The 23,727-nt window shown below is 45.4% G+C and overlaps 1 protein-coding gene across 1 annotated transcript in view; it reads left to right on the forward strand.

Annotated features, from left to right (window-relative positions):
- LOC135902947 (cell adhesion molecule Dscam1-like) overlaps nt 1-23,727 on the forward strand; it is a 158,100-nt gene that overhangs the window by 65,192 nt on the left and 69,181 nt on the right. Inside the window, exon 2 of the mRNA XM_065433287.2 lies at nt 5,636-5,962. Within this exon, the coding sequence (XP_065289359.2) occupies nt 5,636-5,962 (327 nt within the window). The remainder of the gene's footprint in view (nt 1-5,635; nt 5,963-23,727) is intronic.

Here is a 23,727-nt window from a genome sequence, read left to right on the forward strand (position 1 = left end):
TAGCTTGCGAACTTCACGCGCAACCACGAATCAAGCCCAATTTGGTGCTAGGTTACAGTTGTCGCTTCGATGAGTGCCGCCATGTTTGCTTACGCAAATCTTTTGGGGCACATTAAGGGCCCCTCGCTAAATCAGTGAAATAGGGTGCCCGACGCAAAACCCAAACGCACTTTGCGTCTTGCGCATGCGCAGTGGCTTCGACGCTATTGCTTTAGGGCCCCAAACGTTTGGGGTCCCTTTTTAAAGCTTTCTAATTTCACCACCAGGTCTAAATTATTCCGCACTAATCCGCACAAGCCGCTTTGTTAACATGCACACAAATCTAGGTAAACAAGTGGTCTTTTTTTTCTTTTGGCTCATACCGGAACGCGGTCACCATGTCCCAAAATCGAACCCCCGACCTCTTTATCAGCAGCAGGCTGTCGTATCCACTGAGCCAACACTGCGGGCACGTCGCTAAGCGCAATACACCTACAGCAACATGTATTACGATCCGCCTGCATTATGCACTGGTGCCGGCTTTACCGGCGGCATTTATTACATGGCTGGCCCAGCATCGGAATTTGAACCTGTACGGGTGATCACAGTGCGGCAGGAATGCATCTTCTCGAGTTCCTTCAGATAACTCCTTGGAGAGAAATCCTCGTTTGCCTTCCAGCACAGGAGCATCCACGTGCCACGAAAACACCGGGAAGCGCGCGTGCTCCGATTTCGTATTCAGTTCCCCTTTGTGTTGGGCTGTTATAAGATCTTTTTTTGCACATCAGCTGCAAGAAGAAGTGCATTCTGAATCAGGCTTTCATTAGTAATTCGGAAACTCATGAACCAAAGAGCTGCAATGAGACTCTTCAGAATGGCGGCGACGTCGCAAAGATTCCGCCGAAATATTGAAGGAGGCTTTCCGGTCCTTTTTAATGTGTCCGCCCTTATTGATCTTACCGTTCTAAAGGTTTTCGCGTTTCGATCGCATCTTACTGGTCTCCAACTCTGTCGCAGCTCGTTGTCATTAAGAAGTAAGAATCACCGGTGACAGCAGCGACATCCCTTTCCGCCTTTTTTTTTCTTTTCATTTTTTGTTTTGCACTGTTCTCTATACGAAATTGGACCGATGCCTTCACTTTATTCGTCGAGCAACCAACACAAATTCCAAGTGGTTTCTTTTGGTAATCTCCTTTCTGTGTAAGATTACCAAAAGAAACCACTTGGAATTTGTGTTGGTTGCTCGACGGATAAAGTGAAGGCGTCGGTTCAATCCCTGTCTTTCCTCCTCTTTGTCTCTCTCTCTCTCTTTTCTGTGCAAATGCTAATAATTAAGTTCTCCTGCCGGGTCCTTTGTTACGAGCCGACTAAAGCACGGCATTGTTATACGACCATATAATTTAGCTATTACTGATTAAAAGAGACGTGGTACTGGAATGCATAAAGACTTATTTAAAGCGGCTGCTTCACACGTCGCATTCTAGTGAAAGCAGCGACCAGGCACGGATAGAGATCTGCCTGGAAAGGTCAGGTTATTAAGGAGCCTTACTTTCACTACGTAATTTGTGGACTGGCAATTTGGGCAATTTGTAAAAAAAAGCACGGATTTCCAACGACTCGTATATAGGAAGAATAATGAAAGCCATTATTTCAACTTGGAGATGATCAATGGATTGACGCGAGTAGCGCTTTACGAATTTGAAAGCATAATCAATTCAACGATTTGCCAATGATTAGCCAGAATGTGACAGGGCATACTGGTCCCGTCTCTCTTGGAAGCTTTTAAGATCCCTCTCTAAGGCCCTTTTAACATTTCTAATCACGAGTCTTAGCAATACGTTTTTTTTTCCTGCACTTACGGCCCTTTCAGCAGCGATATTTGTTAGCCAACTGAAACGTGTTTTCTTGTTGATTTGTTTGTTTACCCTCTTACAAATTAGCGTAATTTGCGCCACGTCTAGAAAGGTACATTACACGTCAAAAAACGCCAGTGTTCTATCCCGAACAGAGCCAACATTCGTTCGAGCTTACTTCTTGTTATCGAGGAGATCCGTTTGTTTTCTTTCGACGCATCCATCCATGACGTTACTACGTAATGCATGGCGGCACGCTCATATACAAGCTGCTTGGCCTAGCGCTTGTTTCCCGCCTATATCTCTATCTCCGCGAGCGGTGACGTACCGAGGCCTACAGCAATGAATATTAGAGCCTGTATAGAGTGCACCGGACCGTGAGCAAAGTTCTCAGTGTGCGCGCTTGTGGGCACGGTCGCTTCGCAGTTGTACGACCGACGAAGCGTGTCGAATTACGAGCTCCGGTTCGTAGCTCTACTGCGGCGTGCGGTGCTTCTCATTCATTATTTAACGTTGCGACGGAGCAATCAGCACGTGGTGTAATCACGGTAACAATAACGGTACATTCAAATAAAGATAGCCTGCTAAACGGCGGGTGCACAAGGCGCCAGTACAGGCTCGTTTCAGCGGTTCGCGTAAGTAATTAGGTAAAAAAAGAAAGCACCGACATCGCCGTAGTTATAAAGTGAGGAGTATACAATCATGCGTACAAACTCAGAAATTGCTTGTAACTATATAAGCTTTCCCATACCTAGTTTCTATGTTTATAGTTAAGACGAGGACACACTTAAGTACTCTATGCATTAGCCACAGACATGGCATATGTAATGTTTGCTCGCACTATGCTATGTTTGATACAGGAAAATTTTTAATGAATTGTGAATCAATACTGGGACGTCTTAGACAGTCAAATTTACAGGTGTTAACGAAAACTTCCGGTGTGTCATCTCAACGAAGAACAGGTTTCTTGTTAGTTAAAAAAAAACAACAGCTCCTACTTTGTTTTTCTGAAGGCGGCTCTCGAAAAGTGAATAATTATCATTCGCTATTTCAGAATTGTTCATTGTTTGTTGACAAACGGTTGTGTGGAGTTTAACAATGAAAAAAAACGATCAATGCTGGCCTAGTTGCACGCGATGAAAATACTCAGATGCGTTGAAAAACGTATTTAGTGAAGGCATAGCAATCTAAGGAATAGAACACAACATTTGCGATGTCTCAAATGACTTCTTTGACCATCGTGTTCGTTTCAATGAATATGTGAAAATATGTCCAATGAAATCGTCCTATCTGGTTATACGTCACCTTGCCTGAATGATCGAATACTGCAACGAATAGTAAGATATATCGACCCGTCCAAGCACTCTCGCTCATTTCAAAGCATATCCCGTCAACATATAGCAATGTGTTTCCGCACAAGGTCATCAAGGATGGATGGATTTTATGCGCACCCGCTTTGAAACGAGGCGGTGGGTTGCGCCACCAAGTTTTTTTGTTATTTTGCCTTATGTCTTAACCACCGAGAATTCCCAGCATAAAACATTCTGAACCTTTGTTGGGACCTTCGTTTTCGTACGCATCCATTGTATGTAGGCTCCCTATTTCGCTGCCCTAAAATCTCCAATCACCTTCGACTAATCTCTATTGTGGACATGTTTACTTTCCCCCAGCTATCCCTGAACGCAAGGGCTAATCAAGTTTCTGCATTTTCAGTGCTGCAGGACTTGGTGTAGGCCTACAGCTGGAATGCATAAGGGTACCTAGAGCCTATCGATGTTTTTATAGGAAGATTGAACGTGCAGTAACATCTTTAACTTTCTCCTTCTTTTGATCTTTCTGTTGGCCTTTTCCTTATTCTCAGTGCATGGTAGCAAATCGGACGCTTGTCTGTTGATCTCCCTGCCTTTTCTCTCTTTGTTTTCTCACTCTCTCTGCTCTCTTTGTTGTTGAGGGAAGAATGGCAATGACAGGTATATACACAGAGAAGTACGGCCTACATCTGGCTTCATTTTAGAGAGAGAGAAGAATAGAAAGACAGGGAAGTTAACTAGATTTTTCCAGTTTGCTACCTTACAGGTTGGGAGTAGGGTGGGGCAGTGAAAGAGCCAGAGGGCCGACATGAGAATATATATATACAGACTTCACCTCTTGTGTCACAGTGACACATGTCCATTCTGAAGGACTGGACAAGAATTCCGACACACACAGCGGCACGTAACGAATGGCTGAATCAAGGAAAAGAAAAGAAATAAGAGAATTCATTGAGTTAAAATTGGGAGGACGCTTAAGCTTCGCCTTTATGAGTGGAACACTATAGCATTCGAAAATCCCAGACTGCTTCTCAACTGCAACTGCAGCTTATGTAACCGTAATATTTACCGGGAAACGCAGGCGGCGAACGCTGTGCACCAAGGCGAGTTTCGGGTAGAAACGCGGCCTCTTGCGTGGGCTGCGATGCGGCGGAGGCGTGCGCCATCTAAAGGTGTTGGAAGGAACCGGGTGCGCCTCTTTATGACATTTAAAATTTACACGCGCCGGCACGTGCAAATCTTGGCCATGGTTGCTATATGAACTTTAGGAACGCTGGAAGATGGGTTTGTGTTTAAGTTTCCGCGTAGCAGAATTACCTTTTCTCGTAAATTGAAATTACAATCCGACGCTATCATGTCTGTAGGTTGTGTGCAAGTCGTACTTTAAGATTTTCTTGATGTATTTTAAGTTGAGAAATTTGATTAATTCAGTAACATCTTTGCGCTACATGGAGTGCCTGCGGGGTAAGGGTATGCGTGGTTCAGCAAGATATTTGCCGGAACGATGATCGACGCGGGACGCTAGCGCTGGATTTTCTGGGACACGGGACCTTTAACGCTGTCGCGCTAAAATGCACTCCTCCAATAAGAATAAAAATGCTTACATGAGCCGACATTGAGTCTTCAGGCTTCAGCCAGCAACATATCTTTTTATTACGCCAGAACAGAAACGCGCTTGCTGGCATTACCTTATCGGTGAGCATGTAGAATTTATATAAGCCCATTTGGTGGTACTCTCACTCGGTTACATATAGCCTTTCTAGATATATCCCTAAATATATTAATCATGATACTGGCCGACCGAGCAGTAAACTGCAGTGAGCGGCAGCAACCCCGTGAAACCCGGGAAGGTAAGCAAAGAGAGCGCCACTTTAATATTGTAAGAGCCGTGACAGCAATGAAAAATCTAGAAAGGACTTAGATAACGGAGCGAACGAGGTCCACATATAGTCCTAGGCACACTGGAAGATACATGAAGAAAGGGCGAGGGCAAGTTTCACCACACATTATTGACGCGTGACTGGCCGCTCGAGGACCTTTGCGTGCATTTGCGGGCCACCTTCACGCTCGTAAAAACACTCTTATGTCGCACGTATTCAGCAACAGAAATCTGTATGGGGAGTTTCACATGTTGATCGACCATTTTCTCATTGACATTCTTATCTAATTAAAATATTTAGGGAGTTGAATAATTAATTAATGCTAATTATGTAATTAGGCGGATTGGAAACATACTCCGAGCGTCTCCAAGCAACGGCAAACAACATTACCTCGGTTCTGTCCAGCTGCGTAGCACCTGCATAGTTTTAAATCTTCGTGCACGATAGTAAACGCTGTAATAAAGTTCCGACTTATATAACGCGTACTGAATTGCGAACGCGTACATGGAGTCGCAATGCGGTGCAACATAAACATGCGTACAAATGAAGAAAATATACTGATAGCATAAACTTACCTCGTTCATCTCCTCGTTCCCTGACCCCTTGCGCGCAGTGAGGGCGGCCCGAGAGGAGCGACGTGGTCCCGTCTTCACTCGTGCGCCGCCGGAGCGGGTGGAGTTCCTCAACTCGTCCCAAGCAGTGGTGCCGTGCGAGGCCCAGGGCGTGCCTCATCCCGAGGTCTGGTGGTGGCGCGTCGGCTCCGAGGGTCCCGCACCAGACATCCCCGGCCTGCGTCACGTGCGAGCGCACGACGGAGCGCTCGTGTTCTCGCCTTTCCGGGCCGAGGATTTCCGGCAGGATATCCACGCCGCGGTCTACCGCTGTGGTGCACGCAACTCCGTCGGCTCCGTCGTCAGCGGCGACGTCCACGTTAGGGCTGGTGAGTGCATCTTCCATGCTAGAAGGACTGTGCTCAATAACGAAGCCAGTCAAGACATGTGTGCACTAGGTGAGCAACGGGCAACACGCCATGGATATATGCGCATCCGTTGAACAGCTGAAGTGCTTGGCGGTTGTGACCTGCGCAGCGTGCGAACAGGCAGTTAGCACGCGATAAGATGAAGGCTGATATTGTGACAAACGATACTGTTGGTTCACAAATACTTATTTATCGATTTTTATTGACATGAAACCATTTGTGCTGCAATCCAGAAGGCGTACTCTCTGTAATGCCATCAGCGGTGTCACCTGATTCCACCTGTTTCGAGCTGCGAACATGTCGGCTCGCATTAGCAGCATGTTTATGTCTGCGTTCAGCTGTGTTTTACGGATACAGCATTGTGTACGGCCTCTATTGAGGAAAATCCAGCAGTAGAGGCAGCCACGTAAACTTTCACATGCAAGTGCGAATGAGCTTAGCACGTACTTCTCCGTATCGTTACTGTCCTGGCACTTCCGTGGCTCTGACCAACTGGCACAAATTTTTTTTCCCTAAAGAAACAAGAACTGAAGTGTTGCAATGCGTATTAAATTGAGTTCCATCGCCCGCATCATGACATTAAATGATTGTTTGAATTATGTGAAATATTATGACTGTACACAACGAGAACTTGTCTTTAAATTCCGTGGTAGCTTATACTTAAAGTACCATCAACGTATCTTGAAACGAAAACAACAACAAAAACACGCAACATGTTCGAACATTTGTTACGAGTAATTTCGTGAAAGTAAGACTTGCAACAGCTCTGTAGCTGGTTTATAAATCTGGCGTAGTCCACACTGTGCCTTTTAGACGCTTAATAAGGCCGCTGATACTAATGCAGGCGCTTCTCTAAACACGACAATGCCTTCTAGTCATTTCTGGCTATTTCACGTTTGAAGGTACATGAAAATTTACACCATTACGGTTTGTCCTCGCCCTTCGATTCGTGTCTAAAGCGGCACTCTAATATAAGGATTACCTCCTCGGCTTTCATTATTTAAAGTGAATCTCTACGTCTCGTTCCGGTGTCTCCTGCTCGCACTCAAAGGCAGGCACTGCATACGAACGTATCTGGCTCGTTATGCACTTAAAAGCCTGGCCAGCAGTATCAGCATGCTCCGTTTTCCGAAACACAATCCCGCTTCCACTTCACGAAAACGGTTTGGAGCTCCCTAGCTCTGAACATGCACCGACGCTATTGTCTGCATTGAAGACCCACATGTGCCGGGGGACCCACGGGCATATAACATTACGCTTGCTTGAGCGCTCACTAGCTCGCGCCCAGATGATTCGTCCGGCAAAAATTAAACCGGATATTCTGCTCCAACGTTAGTGTGGACTGCTGTGAAACCTCGTGCATTCAAATTGCTTGCAATTATCGCGGCTCACAGCGCTAGGATGCTTTTTTTATGTAGTCGCACTACACTTTTACTATAAATCATCTTATTCAAGCACTGCAGGTGAATGCTGGCTGCAAATTTAAATACACCGATTTCTGTGTTACCGCATTTGAAGTAACAATATTATTCCTATATTGTAAATTAAATCAAATTAAGCTGTGATTCATGGAAACTGGATAAAATGTACTGCAGGAAATATAAAAATAAGATGTCTTTGCCTGCGCGAAAGCGCCATCCAAGCACGCAGTACTCAGCGAACAAATCAGTCGATAAATCTTATCAGAAACTTCATATGTGTTTCTGTATACGTCACACACTGAGCATGCAGTATAGTTGTGCGTAATGACAGACGTCTTCAAGCATAATGCGCACGGGCACTTTTCAGACCTGAAAAACCGCAAATTATCCGGTACATATTACCCGGTACCTTTAGATGATTTGTAGAATGCGCGAATTTCACATAACAAAAAAAAATTGCATTAGTATTACGGCGTTAATGCAAGATATGTTCTCTGTATTAACACTTTACAATTAAAATTGAGGCTAACTATTTTGGTACAAGCTGCAAATCTCTTTAAAACACAGATGTCAATATTTAGCGCCAATTTTCTAAGGCCAAACATACGTAGAAAACGTTAATGTTCTGTACGTCATACGCATGGTTAGTTTTAAAGGAAAAAGAAACTTTCGACCGCCATAGTCCAATGTACAAGCATCGAAATGCATCTAGTTTCTTTGGCTAGATAATTAAAACCGGGAACATTGACCGCTTCAGGAAGAAAACACAGCTTCTAACAGTTTGAATAACTCTTCTAAACAGCGCGAAAGCGCGGTGCAGAAGAGTTATTTAATCCTTTAATGCTGTAACGCTTGCCAATTTAAAGATAAAACAATTTAAAGATAACAAAACAATTTAAAGATAAACTTCCAAAGTAGAGAAATTCAAATGGATATTTTAATGTTTATGCCCGATAAGCCTTCTGAAGAAACATTCTATAATTTATTTTCTTGTGCATTTCCTTTTTCTACACTGCTTAATCTGTTCGCACCCAACCCTCAGCACGGGAGCATAAATTATGTTCCTACTACACTGCGTAGCAGCGTGAAACGAGCGAACGTGCGCTGTGCTTCGCACGCCCTCTCCGCTCCTTTCCGGATAAATTATTGCCCGGTGTTTCTATTTCCAACGCGAAGGCAAGGCTATTTTTCAAACTACCGGGCGCTGTGCTCCGCCGGGCAGTTAGGACAGCAACTGACGCTGGTGCTTCCGCAGTTGCCGATCGTTACTCGACAACAAACTGGGCTGTTGCCACCTACCCTTGAAGCGCAAATTGGTTGACAAAAATCAAGAGAAAACTTACCTTTACTTTTAATTTTGCCAGAAGGTGAGTTGAAATGGTTCTAGCTGCGCCGGCGCTCATCTGTGAATCTCGATTTTTTTTTTTTTGTCCGAAATGCAGACATCACAAATTTCGAACACTCTTTAAAAAAAACAACCCTAGCCATAGCGGACAACCGAGCGGTAGTGATCGGTGGCGATTTTAACGCCCAACACGCGGCATGGGGATAAAAATCGAAACTCAAAAAGGCAGGAACCTCTGACTAGACACGCAACAGGAAGGCTTGACCCTCGGGACCGACCCATCGGTTCCAACGAGATTAAGTATCAGCGTTTGCGCAGATACTACGCCAGATTTAACGTTCACCATGAACATATGGGACACGCAGTGGGCAAATACGCAACACGACTTTGGGAACGATCACAATATACTTGAAATAATAGTAAGGGCAGGACCGCACAAGAAAAATGGTAGACAACTTCGGATTCTCGACTAGGACAAATTCAGGAAAATAAGGGAGGAGGCCGACAACACGACACAAGGTACTGAATGGACCGAAAACCTAAAGCGAGATGTGGCGGCAGCTACGAAAACGGTTCCGGTGGAGGCGCCTTTAGATAAAGTTGACAATAAGCTTCTACAGATGTGGGAAACTAAGGCAGGGTTGCAGCGGAGATGGAAAAAACAAAAAATTACCGACGATTACGTTACTTCCTAATGCGAAATTTGAGCGCAGCAAATAAGCTGTTTTACCTTTTCGATAGATTGAGGCAAAGAAATCGAGCAACACATGTATGCGCTATCACAGAATTTTTTTTTTATTTTTCACACGTATTCCTTTAACAAAGACTCCACTAACAGTTCTTGACAGTCATGAAGGAAGCTTTGTGGTCGGAGAAATAGGCTGATATATGTTCGACTTGGTACACCAATGCTTGATTCTCAAAGACGAGATCTATACAAGTGCCTCGCGAGGTTGTCACAGCCGTGGGACGCGTTACGAGCGAGAGGAACGGGATGTTCTCCCGCATTCTCCCACAACCCGAGACTCGCAGGAAGAGGGGGGAGGGGGGCGGCGTGTACACCCAGCGGCAAACGATGGGGGCAGAAGCGCGCGCAGCAAGCGGACAACACGATAAAGGGAGGAGGGAAGAGATAGCAGCGACTGACTGATGCCGCTGACGCCGATAGTGACTCAACCCCTATCCGCCACACAAGAACAGGGGGGGGGGGGACCCTTTCGTCCTCTTTCTGCATGGCGGCGACGGTGTTCTATGCAGTCACGTTATCTTGAATCTCTAGCGGCGTCAGCGGCATCCAGCGGTATCAGTCGGTCGCTGCTAGCGCTGGGGGGATGAAAGGGGGGCGGAGCTGGTTACGAGGCCGACGACAACGCCGACGCGAAACCCAGGAACGGACGCCAAAGAGCTGCGCTCTAAAACACAACCGGACGCTTCGTAGAAAGATAGCCGAATTGAACAGGGACATAGAAGAGTACGCCCAGCAGCCATAGAGACAACAGTGGGAAGAAAAATGCAACGACATGGACAGTAAGACAGGAATGGCAAAAATGTGGAATATCCTTCGATATTTGTTAGACCCGGACGGGATGAAGTCGGCACATAGGCAAAATATAAATCGGCTAATACAAGCGTACCCAGGGGCAGAGCAGCACTTCCTCAAGAAAAATCGAGAAAAAATACATCTCGCAAGCGATGCCCGTCATACACCCTCACTGCACAGGGCAGGTAAATGACGAATTAGACAGCCAAATCGGCGAGTCAGAGGTCAGGGCAGCCTTATAGAAACTCAATACCAAGTCGGCACCCGGACTAGACGGGGTAACGAATAAATGCTAAGGAACCTGGACGATGAGTCTATAACTAAGTCAACAGAATATATTAACCAATGCTGGGAGGCAGGGCAGATTCCGCACCAATGGAAGACGGCACAAATCGTGTTAATACCTAAACCGGGCAAGCGACTGCAGATTGAGAACTTGAGACCCATATCTCGCACTTCTTGCGTGGGGAAACTCATGGAGCACGTGGTCCTAGCGAGAATAACCATCTATCTCGAGGACTGGGACGCGCTTCCACCCACGATGATAGGATTCAGGAGAAATCTCTCAGCACAGGACGCTCTGTTGCAACTAAAATATAAGATCACAGAAGATTCGGGAAGATTGACAAAGGCAATTCTCAGATTGGACCTAAAAAAGGCCTTCGCTGACGTAACACATGCAACGATACTAGATAGAGTAGAAGAACTAGGACTGGGAAAACGGATGCACGATTATGTACGCAATTTCCTAACGCGCAGAAAGGCAAAGATAACGATAGCGGACCTAGTTTTGGAGGAGATCGAGATACGCAGCGCAAGTACGCCACAGGGCTCGGTCTTATCACCGATGCTATTCAATCTGGCGCTAATCGGGCTGCCAGCCAAGCTACAAGAAATCGAGGGACTCAATCATACCTTATACGCTGACGATATCACCCTATGGATGAGAAACGGAAGTGACAGGCAAATAGAACTAACGCTTCAAGCAGCGGTCGGAACAATCTAACGATATCTAGAGGGGACAGGGCTAACCTGCTCGGCAGAGAAATCGGAGCTGTTACTGTACAGACCCACTCGCAGAGGTCGCAAACCAGGCAACTACAGAGAAGATCTCACTCATATAGACGAGATACAGTTCAAGACGGCCGATGGGAAATTCATACCCAAGGTCGACGGGATCAGGGTATTGGGGCTCCTCATCGAAGCCAAGGGCAACAACTGAGAAACGCTCAGAAGACTGGAGGGAACTGTAGTGCAAATCATGAAGCTAATCAGAAGGATAGCAAACAAACATAGCGGTATGAGAGAGAAAAACACGATCAGTTTAATACAGGCCTTCGTAATCAGTAGAATAGTATACGTAGCGCCGTACTTGAAATGGCAGGTCGCGGAAAAGATCAAACCAGAACGCCTCATTCGGAAAATATACAAGCTAGCCATAGGGCTACCGGTCAGTACCAGCACGGACAAGTTGCTACAATTAGACCTCCACAACACGATAGACGAGTTCATTGAAGCGCAATGTATGGCACAATATGAACGCCTCTCTAATACTAGATCAGGCAGACGCATCCTAGAGAGACTAGACATAGGTTACCACACACAGCACGGTGTCAAAGTGGACATACCGAAAGAGATGAAGGAAACAATGGTAATAAACCCCCTATACCAAAGAACATGGACCGAGAACACAATAATGACAGACGAGAGAACAGAGCGAAGCGCATGCAGAAGAAATTCGGACATTTAGAATGCATTTGTTGTTCCATTGCGTACTTCCGCATGGCACAGAGCCGTTAACCAGTACATCTGTAGCGGTGCCGGAGCACTCTACAGGAGCGGCCAAAGGGGCTGAGAGAGGGAGGCGTGAGAGATAAAGAGCTGTCCTACCCGAGCACTCCACCACGGCTTCTAAACTTTCTGAAGCCACAAAACTCTCCTGTGACAACACCTACCGGCAGGTCCGACTGTTTCTCCTGCATGCACTAACCTGTTACGATACTACGAAGGCATGTCTACAAAAAAGCTGTGCGGTACCTTCGTATTGTCGCCCATTGCTAATTTTTCACAACTTCCGCACCAGCCCTGGTTGCTTAATTAAATTTGACGATATACTTTTTTTACCGTTGCGAATTCCCTACGTTTAATTCATATAATTGCACGAAGTTCGCATCGAACGCAGAAAGTTCAAAAAAGAACCTATCAACTGAAATCCATGGTTGATTCGAATATCCAAGGCTTCTGACCTTACTCCCTCACTGCGGAACTGCTATTGCGCGTTTAGACTGGACGCTTGAAAACACACGAAACTGAGGCAAGTGCACCCACTGCACTTCTCACAATATGTGCGCAACTTTCTTGCGCGGTGAAAGGAACTCGCGCTCTGACCATTTTTCCGGTCCAGCGCTCGGCAACAGCATTATGCAGCGCCGCCAGACCACGAAACAACACGCTCCGCTTCCTTGCGCTAAGCGAGAAGAAAGCCCGCGCACGAAACAGCCACGATTAGTTGTTCACACTTGAGAGCTCAAATTTATAGTCCGCTAGCCGGAGCCAAGTGCCGTTGGGCGCTAAGGGCTCCAAAGCGCTTGCACCAGGGCGAGTCGGGAAAATGCCACACCGAAGCGAGGGTAGGGAAGACGTAGAATGGAGCCGCTGCTTGCGACAAGCTAAGTTATAGGGAGAAGATAACGGGTAAAGTTGTTCTGGGATGGCGCGGCAGCCTGGTGCTGAAAAATGTCTTCGCTTTCCCCTCTAGCCGCTGGGTCGGCTTTGCTGTCTTTGTTTGTTTTTTTTTTTTGAAAGCCACGTCGCCAAATGCTGAAGCTGACGTGGTGGCAGGTGCGCTTTCACAACGACAGCTCCTTGGTGCGGAAGTAGAATGTAGTGCGCATGCTCGACGTTTCTCTCTCTCTCTCTCTCTCTCTCTCTCTCTCTCTCTTGGGCTGGCGCGAGTTTTTGCGTTCAAGCCGCGGGGGTGCGCATAGTTGGGCTGATGATCTAGTCCGTCACAACACTCGCCAGCAGTTTGGCGAGCCATGTCCCCTACCCCTGCGTAAGGTAGACTTGAGCCGGAAGTCAAACAGCGCGGGCAGTTCGCGATGATATCTTCCACGTTAGCGTAATTAAAAACGAAAAAAGCGCGAGAAACGAGAAGAGCACCCTCAAGTTTATATGAAAAGAGATAGCCCTCCATGCGCATCTGGCAGGAAAGGCTCTGCACTTTGGATGGTGCACCAGTTTGATGAAAGTGTTTCTCCTTTCACTCGAAGAAACAGTCGCTATTCTGCTTCTCGTCGTGGTACAGCAACAACTTTTTTTTTGTGCATGGAGCACACTACAAGCGAAGCTCTTGCTAACGCTGCAGGCCGAGCGATAATAAGACCGAGAAATGGTGAAATGTACAAACACTAATGCCTGTGCCGTTGTTTTTCTGCTATTTGCTCCAATTCTTTCTTACTGCATTTCTTTAAGTGTGCGAAAGTTAAGACGTTCTATCACTTGACAAAGGGATATTTATTCGCGCATAGATGTGTACGCTCAACATTTCTAGGGGGATCGGGCTTTCAAAAACCTTCCTTAATTTACGAATTGCCCACTATGTGCTGAAAGCATTCCTTAAAAGAATACTTGGCATAATTAGTGGTTTCGCTGCGAAAAAAGAAACAATTTCTGAAAAGTAGTTCTGCTTATTCTTAGGCGTAATGGAAGGAAGGGAGGAAAGAGAGAAGTAGAAGGCTGGGAGGTTAACCAGAATAACGTCCGGTTGGCTACCCTACACCGGGGGTTTCGGAAAGGGGAAAGGCGTAATGAGTATGCTTCAATACGCTCAAGCTGCGAAAGCTTTGAGGAAGCTACACTGCTCCGAATGCATGAACCCTGTAACATGCTGTCAATTCAAATACTAAAAGGCAGGTGCCTACAGCGACTGGTTTTTATTGTGGGTTCTAGGCACCATCTCGGTCAGTGTAATTGTTCTATGCTACCGTACCCATTTTGCGTATTCGCTCACCATCATAACGGTGGCAATTCATATTAGTTCTTTTGCAGTATTTGCATTTTTCTGCAATTTTGCATAAACAAAGATGACATGTCACAATTCAATGTATGCAAACGCTAATTACGCAGTATATATACGCTTTACCTGCAAAAAGGGATATTGTTATGAGAAAACACTGAGCGATTCCTGACATCGTGTTTGCTAAGCAGCAAAACAACTTAGATGCGAGTTCTTAACATGGTAGTTTAGTTTTTGAGTCATTTTGGCCTCCGCTGTTGCACAACCTTTCTTTCTTGCGCAAGTCTAAACAGAGATTTGGAAATGCACTATCAGATAAGTTTGGTAAGAGTTCCTGATAGTTTGTTGCGTTGACTGAATTTGATGTCGCGTGCGAAACACTAAGCAAACACTTCTAGGCAAGATGCTATCTTAAATTCTTTCAGATACGCAATACGCGAGAAACGTGCTAAAGCCGTAAATATTGGTTGGATCGTGTTCGAGCTTCGGCTAGCACTTTTTTCGCTTCTTCTTTACCTTTGTTAAACTTTGGAAACATGTAACATACTACAACGGATGTCTGAATAACTTATTTCCCAGGACTTAGGCAAGAACTGAGACATCACGCAATAGTAATTAGGTTTGAATATATCATTCCATGGCCTTATTCATGCTATGCTTTCAAGTGAACTGTTAACCCCGGCATTTCACAAGCGCGAGGCAATTGAATTTAAAGTGGCGCGTGGGGGCCGCGCTTTATTAAAAGCGGCTTTCCTAAAGAAAAAAGAAAAAAAAACAAGCGCTTTCGCTGAGAACCTCGGCAAACGATGTTAGGAAGCGTTCAGCACTACCGGCAATAAGCGTAATGAGCTCCGTGCGCAAGGGTTGCCTTCCGAGAGCAAAGATAAGAACTGCCTTATTAGAGGCACGTAGCTATGACCGTGAGCGCTTTGGTCCCTAAGGCACGGAAGTTACTATACCGCCAACACAGGCAACGTCCGCGAATGTTGTTGCAAGGAAGTTGTTACCTGAATTTTCTACTCAGCGTTTTTTCCTTTGAGAATCCAAACCACCGATTCATTATAAATTTGGAGCGTACTGGGTAGTGTATGCTTAAGGCGTATACAATTCTCGCGTGCGGGTCTAAACCGCGAATGAAGAAAGAAAGAAAGCAGGTTCCTGATGTCATTAAGGACAGGCTTTCACAAAGCACGTAATAATTATTGAACATTATGAGAGATGGCTAGTTTCGTTTCGAGCTCGAAAAGGGTTTAACTATCTCTGAATGTTTTTTTTTACCATTGGATTTTTTAAAATTTCCAGCACCTTTCAGCGTTGCCGACATAAATGCGTTTGAGAGACTTTGTTGGCGTAGTGCGACCTGCGAAGTTTTGGTGTAATGCTTTTGTTTTCGAAACAGCTGCACATAGTATCGTAACTTTAGGTGCGGCAGCAGTTTGCCATACATAGCTTTAGCCCTTATTATACTATCGTGTTCGGTTTAAGGCAGCAAGCACAACGTTAGCTTATCCACCTAGCTTGCTCATCTTTCACACGTTACTACATGGGTATTATCAACCGTATAGGTACCATAGCAGTCTTTGATATTGGGACCCTCGTAATCTCTAACGCATTCACTATATCTAAAACAACATTGAATTGAAACGGAAGCTGAGTGACAGTGCTGCAATCAAGTAGCAATGACAACATACTCCCACAACAACCACCTCTTAGTAACACCATGTTATCTCAGAATTGCGAGAGAGTCTTGGCTGTGTGTGCTCGTCATCTACGGATGAAAATAAATGAAACAATCACTGCCCTGAAAATTCTGAGGGCATAGGTAACAAATTCAAGGCCTTCAGAAGTGCCCAGCATAGCCACGGGCTGCTATTTGTGTATTGAAAGACACGAAGGGAACCGCAGTGCATCGCAAACTTGCGCATTGCCGCCCATGGTATGGTTAAAAAACGGCGACTCATTTGTTTTATGCAGCCGCACTCATCGCATTTCCCGTCCAGATGCTGTGATTGTCATTGCTGCTGATATTTATTTTTTGTTGTTGTTCTTGATGTTGTTGTTACTGACGCTTGATGGTTCTTTGTTATAATCCACTATGAGGTTTTCTATACTTTTCATTCATTTATCATGTTCTGCCTAGGAGTTCTAGCATTCAGTTGTGTGCCAATGACTTAACAGAATTAATCAACTATATTAGGTTTGTTTTTGGCCAGTCTTGTAAAGGGACATATTGATATTGTTACTGCTTCCACGAAAAAAAAAAAGCTGCCTTTATGACTTTTTTTTTTTTACTACATAGTTTAATGCTCAAAGGCGCACAGATGCTTAGATACTTGACTATGTTGAGAGATAAGTGCAACAAAATTTGCATGACCAAACTTATCTTTAGTGCATGTGTCATAAGAGCAGGGTGGCTTCTATGGAAAAAGTTATGGTTATTCGTATTGCTTAAGACACCTTTTTATTAGTTAATGCGTGTTACCAGGTACTTTTCCCTTTATTATGTGTGGATAAGACAGTGGTGATCAGGAATCTTGACGTAAGATTTCTTCACAATTCCTTTCAAATATTCCTTATCGTCCTGACAGAGATATTCCCTGTTAGGAACCCTGCGCCTTTGGGGTTAGTTGGAAGTATCGTAGTTGGGGATATTACATGTATTTTTTCTGCCATTAAGAATGATTATTGCCAAAGCAGATCCTCGCATTACTTCCTGTCGTGCTTAAAATACGGAATGTATAACGGCGGTACTGCGATAGGCGGAATATAAAACTCCATTTCGCACGCATTTTAATGCTGTTGGCAAATTCATTCAAAAACTGAATTACTGAATTACTGCAAACTGAATGAATTACTGCAAACAACCTATGTTCAGTAGAGACATCTTAATGATTTTACAAATGCGGTTGCACGATCTTACATGCGCTGTGTAGTACAATGCGGCTTTTCTGCCACTGCTATCGCTATGAGTAGGTAATTGTACAAACACTTCGCGCCTTAATTTGCAAAAAAAAATGTTTTTTTTTCTCGCTGTCTGCTGTTTCGTACAAATGCACGAGCAACGACGACCTGCATAATTGTTAAAGCAGTAATTATACGAATGGCCTTGTAGTCTCATAAAAGATACACCAGTACGGTTCCATTGTCCTCGCGATGTGCAATCCTCTACCCATGTAATTTCCTTCTAGTCGTTGTCTCTCCCCACAAAATTAGCTCAAGTGCGCCTTTTATTTCTTCATTGTGGTTCTTTCCACTCAACAATGCCCATTGACTTTGAATAATAAATGAGGCTGCTGCAGAGCGCACTTCATTCATTCTTGCCCAATACAATGGCCTAAAACGCCAACAAAACAGAAGTTAACAGCAAGCGATTTTGGGCGACAGAACAGGAAACGAGGAAACGGGCATCAATCAGCTGACGCACGATGTGTGCCAATTATACACGCTGAAGACAAAGCCGCGGACCTCACTTATGTGTTTCTAGCTTGGTTAAAGCGGGGCAGGCTGACGGGACCACAATTTTCGACCCTATTCTAACATGCCTTTGCAAAAAAATGAGCAATGTGCGCGCTTTTAAGTTCGCTATAGCAATTCGTCGTCGATGTCGTTATTATTAAAATACCAGTTACAGCATTCAAAAGAAGCTCATACACTAAAGGCGTTCGTATTAGCGAGCTCCAGCCATTCCGGTTGCTGGACATAAAGCTAGCGAAGGCGGTCTGCCACTGGCGACGACTTACTTTTTTTTAATTAAGAAGACTTGGGAATCCAGCCATAGGTATAGGGAAGTGGGGAGTAGAGGGTAGGTTGTGCTTTCTTCCATGCTATAATTTATGTCCAGCGTCTTCTTTTGACCGTCTTCTTTTGAAGAATAGTTTGACCAAGACATTACTCAGCTGCGGCGGACTTCATGATCGGCGCGATAGTCACTTTGTGGTTGAACTAATGTTAACTAACCACTTTTTATCGTAAAACCGGTCATGTGCCAGTGTGCGATGCCTATCCATATTATAGAAGTCCTGTGCTTGTCACCTCTTTCGAGAAACGGAATTCAAAATCTGCGCTGAGATAAATCGAAGTTTTGCTTACCAGTTCTCCACATTTGATTTTTGCCAATTTTACTGAGCACTCGAAAAGTACGCAGCGTGGGGTTGCTAACCAGACACTCAGCTAGCTGGCCTTGTTGCCTTTCCCATCTTTCCTTTCTGTCTCTTTCTCTTGGCATTTATATTTCGCAGCAATTTATTTGGCCGTAGCCTTTGACGGTCAAATGACGGTTGTCATTTATACAGTTCAATCCTCGCCCCACGTAAACATTTTGAATGAGGTCAAACTTCTTTTTTCCTCAATTGTTTTCTTTCATTTTGCTTCGGTAATATAAACAACGAGGGAGGGGAGGGGGTAGAGGTTCAAGGAGCTCTTGATATTAAATAAATCACGTGAAATGTAAATATGGGTTGCAGTGCCTGGATGAATTTTCTATTGATACTAACCTATTATACTGCTGTCAAATTTACGCACCCCCGAAATGCAGCAGTTATTCTTAATTTTTTTTGTCTGAGACGCCAGGGGTTAAGATGATTAGGTGTGAAGTGAGCGAATGTTGTGCGCGATGACGGTGCAGCGGCAGATACGACGGCAGTTACCACCCCGACAACGCGGGGTGATAACTACCGTCGAAGCTTAACCGGTCGGGACGTGGAATGGCGCCAGGTCTGGACGCAAGCAGTTTAGACGCGCCGAAGTGTGCAGTCCTGCTGCTTGGCATGTTACGAGCCCAGCACCACTATGCAGTCTCAATGCTGCTGCCCGGTCGCTGCGTCTACACTGTGCCAGCGGACTGAATCTCCTAAGGGGCAGCTGCGGTCACCATCGCTCGTGCAGTTTAACCACCACTGCACCATAACCTAGCACAAGCCGTTGCCCTGTCTGCTACTACAGTGATCGTTCATTGCTAGCCTTTCGCTCCACATTTCGAGCTATAGGGTATCTAGACATTACATCAACTAGAAATGCATTTATTTGTTGGGTTATGAGCGTGTGTATGGGCGCTATAACGTAAAGCTATTCCGACCTTTTCTATTCCAATTCTGCAATCAGCGCTCCACGATTGGTCAAAAAGAATTTTCGAGCCACTTCCTCTGCGCCTGTCTGTCACGCGACGTCACGAAAACCGTGAGAAATCCCCATGTTACATAATATGTGAACACTGATTATGCATGATGAGACCGAACGAAAGAAATTTAATATTTTCTGATGCGACGTCTTTTTCGTCATTACAGAAAAAGGCGTCATTTGGCCTATTGCTATTCGCCAAACGTTTTCGGGCTACGCCCCCTTCGCCTGTCTGTGACGCCACGTCACAAAACTACGAAAGCTCACTGTGTCAAAGTGACGTGTACGCGTTAAAGGCGAATTAGAATGCCGAACAAAACTGATTTTTTTTCTGAATAGCCGGAGACTGCCCCACTCCGAAGAGAAGAGAATATGGCAGCCCGCCGATCACTGTGACACTGGCTATTCAGAGCTGCCGGCGAGCATCAATTTATTTAGGTATTTTAAAAAAAAATTGCGCGGCAGTATAGCGTTTTTGAGACCTTTTGGCAAGAATACGACAGCACTCTGCAAATTCTTTTTTGCTGAGGATCCATTTTAGCATCATTTTAACCTTATGTTGCACACCGCCGCGATTTTCGACCAGCCATCGCAAGTTACGTAAGGAAAAGCGGAACAAAGGCAGACGCCGGCACCATCATCCTCATCCGGTTGTCTGCTTTCACTGTGCTGGCTCGGCCCCAACGAAACTCTCTCTGCTTGAGCGTGCTCCTCGCCTCTTCGCAGCCAGTTAGATAAGAAAAGCTGCTAAAATAGGCAATTCTATTTGCCTTGAAAGCAAAAGAAAGTGACATCCTACATACGAGAAGCACGTTTGATTGGGCCTTTCAAGAAACGCTTCTGGTTACCACCGGATGCCTGCGTCGCTGGTTACGTAAATTCCATGGGCAAGCTTTCCACGGACAAGTGCTTTTTTACCAATGGTTAGCTGCTTGCGCTAACATGGGCAGCGTCAGGAGTAGCTGTATTTTTTTACGAACAGCTTTAGTCTAAGAGCTTTTTGTGAATGCGGGTCAGAAATTTCTGATGGTCGATTTAATGGGTAAACCTTCTCGAATAGCTTAGCACTAGGGCGCGGGATTGAATCCCGGCCCCGGCGGCCACATTTCGATGGGGACGAAATGTGAGAACACCTATGTACTTAGATTTAGGTGCACGGTGAAGAACCCCAGGAGGTCAAATTTTCCGAAGTCCTCCACTACAGCGTGCCTCATAATCAGATCATGGCTTTGGCACCTAAAAACCACATAATCTAATCTAACCTTCGCGAATATGTGGTGGACTTATCAACGTCCCAAGACGTATGCCGTGTACTTATCGTATAACGGTAAGTACACGACAGCAGAATAACGCAGCGAAACTTCCCGCGCAAGGAACGAATGAAATTTGAGAAAGGCGTTGCTTTGAATTTCGGTCCCGAAAGATTTTCATGAATTCGCTTGATTCGTCAGTGCCAAATTTACACCTCCAGACATTCGTAAGTTATTTTTTTACTTTTACTTTGCCCTTGGAGTTTTTTTTCTGAAAGCGCGGAATTAACGCTCAATTCAGGATGATAAGAAAGAACATCTTAACGACAGCTAACCTATAGAGACAACATTATCCCCGATAGGAAGCCGTAGCGTAGAAGATCGTTTGCTTTGTCGAGGCTTCTTTGCACTTGCTATTGCACTTATTTCGCGCAAGTGAAACGCGGCACTTATCTGGAAGACCTCATAGCGTAGCTGCGGAGCAAGCAGCGATTAATGTTGTACTGAAATGCGGGAAAGAGGAGTTATTAACATCGAAGACTGACATCTATAGGACCTCCCGCACTGCCCTTGGCAAATTACAACGGCGTCAGACTAATTGCCCAGTTGTGCGCAACGTTACTGACTCTGCTACAAATCTCCATCAGTTGCGCAGTGGATACCTTCACTCGACACGATTTTCACATGCCGCCGACAGAAGACGTCGCAGGTGAAGGCGACGAAGGGACTACTTCGGTTTTCGAAAGAGACGGGATTGGACCAGCGGCTGTGACAGTGATATGGCATACCACGCCAGATTGATGGACTCTAAGAGACGATGTGTGTGTGCTGTGCTATGTGCTCTCTCTCTCTCATTTCTCCATCTTTCATCGCCCCCATCCCTCTCCCATGTGTAAGGTAGCAAACCGGTTAAGCTAAAGTTGTTAACCTCCCTGCCTTTCCTTCTCCACTTTTTCCTTCCTTTCTTCCTTCACACATACGGAATGCCGGAAATGAAGAGGCTGATCGGCTGGCTTCAACTTGCGCTCATAACGAGTGCGTCTCCACTGAAATTCTGTGCAAGCTTGATGACGCTCGTGTGCTGATTCGTCGTCATTGACTCAAGCAGCATCCAGAACAGCGCGTCGCAATAGGGATGTTACCGCTACCTGTTCATGGTCGAGGCTTCCCTCGTCGTGCTGGAGCACTACTACTCAATCTATAGGTTGGCTGTGCGAATGTGTGCGAACGTGTGCGAACGTTTATACCGACCAGAACGTGTGGCCTGTTCTTGTCTGGCGGTTGCTGCGAGCACGTCTTGTGGCTGCTGCAAGGCACTTCAACATCTGATATTCGAGTGTCTCGCTTTCAGTGCGCAGCGCATGGCGCTAGTGAGGGACTGCCGTGTCCTTGGCCTGCGGTGTACGACACTCGACTAATGTTTGTAGCCCAGTGGCAGTGCGACTCGACGCGATCAGGCTCACCGCGCTCTCCTTACTTTTCTAGAAGCTAACTTAGGTTCACTTTTGTAGCTTATCTCTTTTCAAGCGGCAGGATCTCGGACACGTTTTCTCCTATTTTAACATTCTTTAGTAGCGTGACCTGGTGTTACCGGGCCAATATTGTGCGTGACCTGTACTGTGCGTGTTCTGCTTTATTTTTTTTAGACATATTTTGCTCTTTCTTTGCTCTTTCTTTGCTCTTTCCTCCCTTTCCTCCTACCTTCCGTTTCTATGTTTCTGTCTCCTCCTTCCTGAAGAGTAGGCAGGCGTAGTGCCCCTCTCGGTGGCAGCGGCCAGCCTGCTCCTCGCTTTCCCTTTCCTGTAAAGTGTATATGTGTTTTCAAATCAAATAACAATAATAATTTACTCGTAGTTTTACGTTGAACAATAACGCAAAGTCAAAGAATGTAGAGATATTACTTTGACAGCTGAGAATAATCGCAGAATATGCAGGGAACTTTGGACCGGCTCGGCCATACAAACTGAGTCTATCATGGGGATAAATTAAATTCAATTCTAAAGTTGCACGTGCCACAATCATGATCTGATTACGAGGCACGCCGTAGTGAGGGATGGCAGAATATTTTTTGAACATCTGGGTCCAGTGGGGCCCCTGCATTTCACCCCCATCGAAATGCGGCCTCGGCCGGTATTTGATCCCGTGACCTCGTGCTTAGCAGTGCAACGGCATATCAATCAAGCAACCACTGCAGGTCCTCCCATGATATCGACATAAACGTTTGTCGAAAACAGAAAACCAAAACAAAACTGTAGATTTAGAAATTTCTCTCTGAAATAATGTCGTTGTCCTGTTTCCCTAAATTGGATTTGTCATGAGATACCTTCATTAGCAAGAGCTTGGCTAATAATTTCGCAACGTTGCAATTGATAGCCCGTTGATTGTTTTAATTCCTATACTAAAATTGTTTCGTTCTTCATAGAACGATTCATAAGATCTTCATTGTTGCTTTGAGTATATATTGTGAGAAAATTGCTCCAGATCAGCGCTTCAAATGTATTTACCCGATTGGTGGAAACGACAAAAAGAGACAGTCGAAAGCAGAAGGCGTCACAGAAATCACCCTGAGGCCACGCACTTATATCAAAGAAAACATGACTTTCCACGTTACCCACCTAAATATTATTTGCGCATATAGAACAGTGCAGCCAGTTTGGTATGCGTGAAGGGCCCTCGTTAGGAGAATGACGGCAATTAGATGAATAACTTCGCCACAGGATCCACGAGCCGACATCGTCAAGGCACGGCAAATGGGCCCATCAGCAAGGAAGATGGCCGTCATTTACACCCCGGTAGAAGCGTGCCGCAACAAAACGAAGCAAATATCATGCCATCATGGCGACGTGGCGTTCAGAGGCTACATAAGAGAAGGAAACAGTCGTTTCGTAATGCTGGAGCACTCATCGCCTGGAATACATACGCGCTTCGTTCTCCATTCGCGCTCAGAGATAGGCACCTACTCCGTTTACCTTGTGATGCCTGCTACTGGGATCCCACCATAGATATCTTTAAATTAGCCGTGCTTGTGTTTCCGTTA

This window comes from Dermacentor albipictus, chromosome 3 (assembly GCF_038994185.2).
Source record: "Dermacentor albipictus isolate Rhodes 1998 colony chromosome 3, USDA_Dalb.pri_finalv2, whole genome shotgun sequence".
NCBI classification, from domain to species: domain Eukaryota; kingdom Metazoa; phylum Arthropoda; class Arachnida; order Ixodida; family Ixodidae; genus Dermacentor; species Dermacentor albipictus.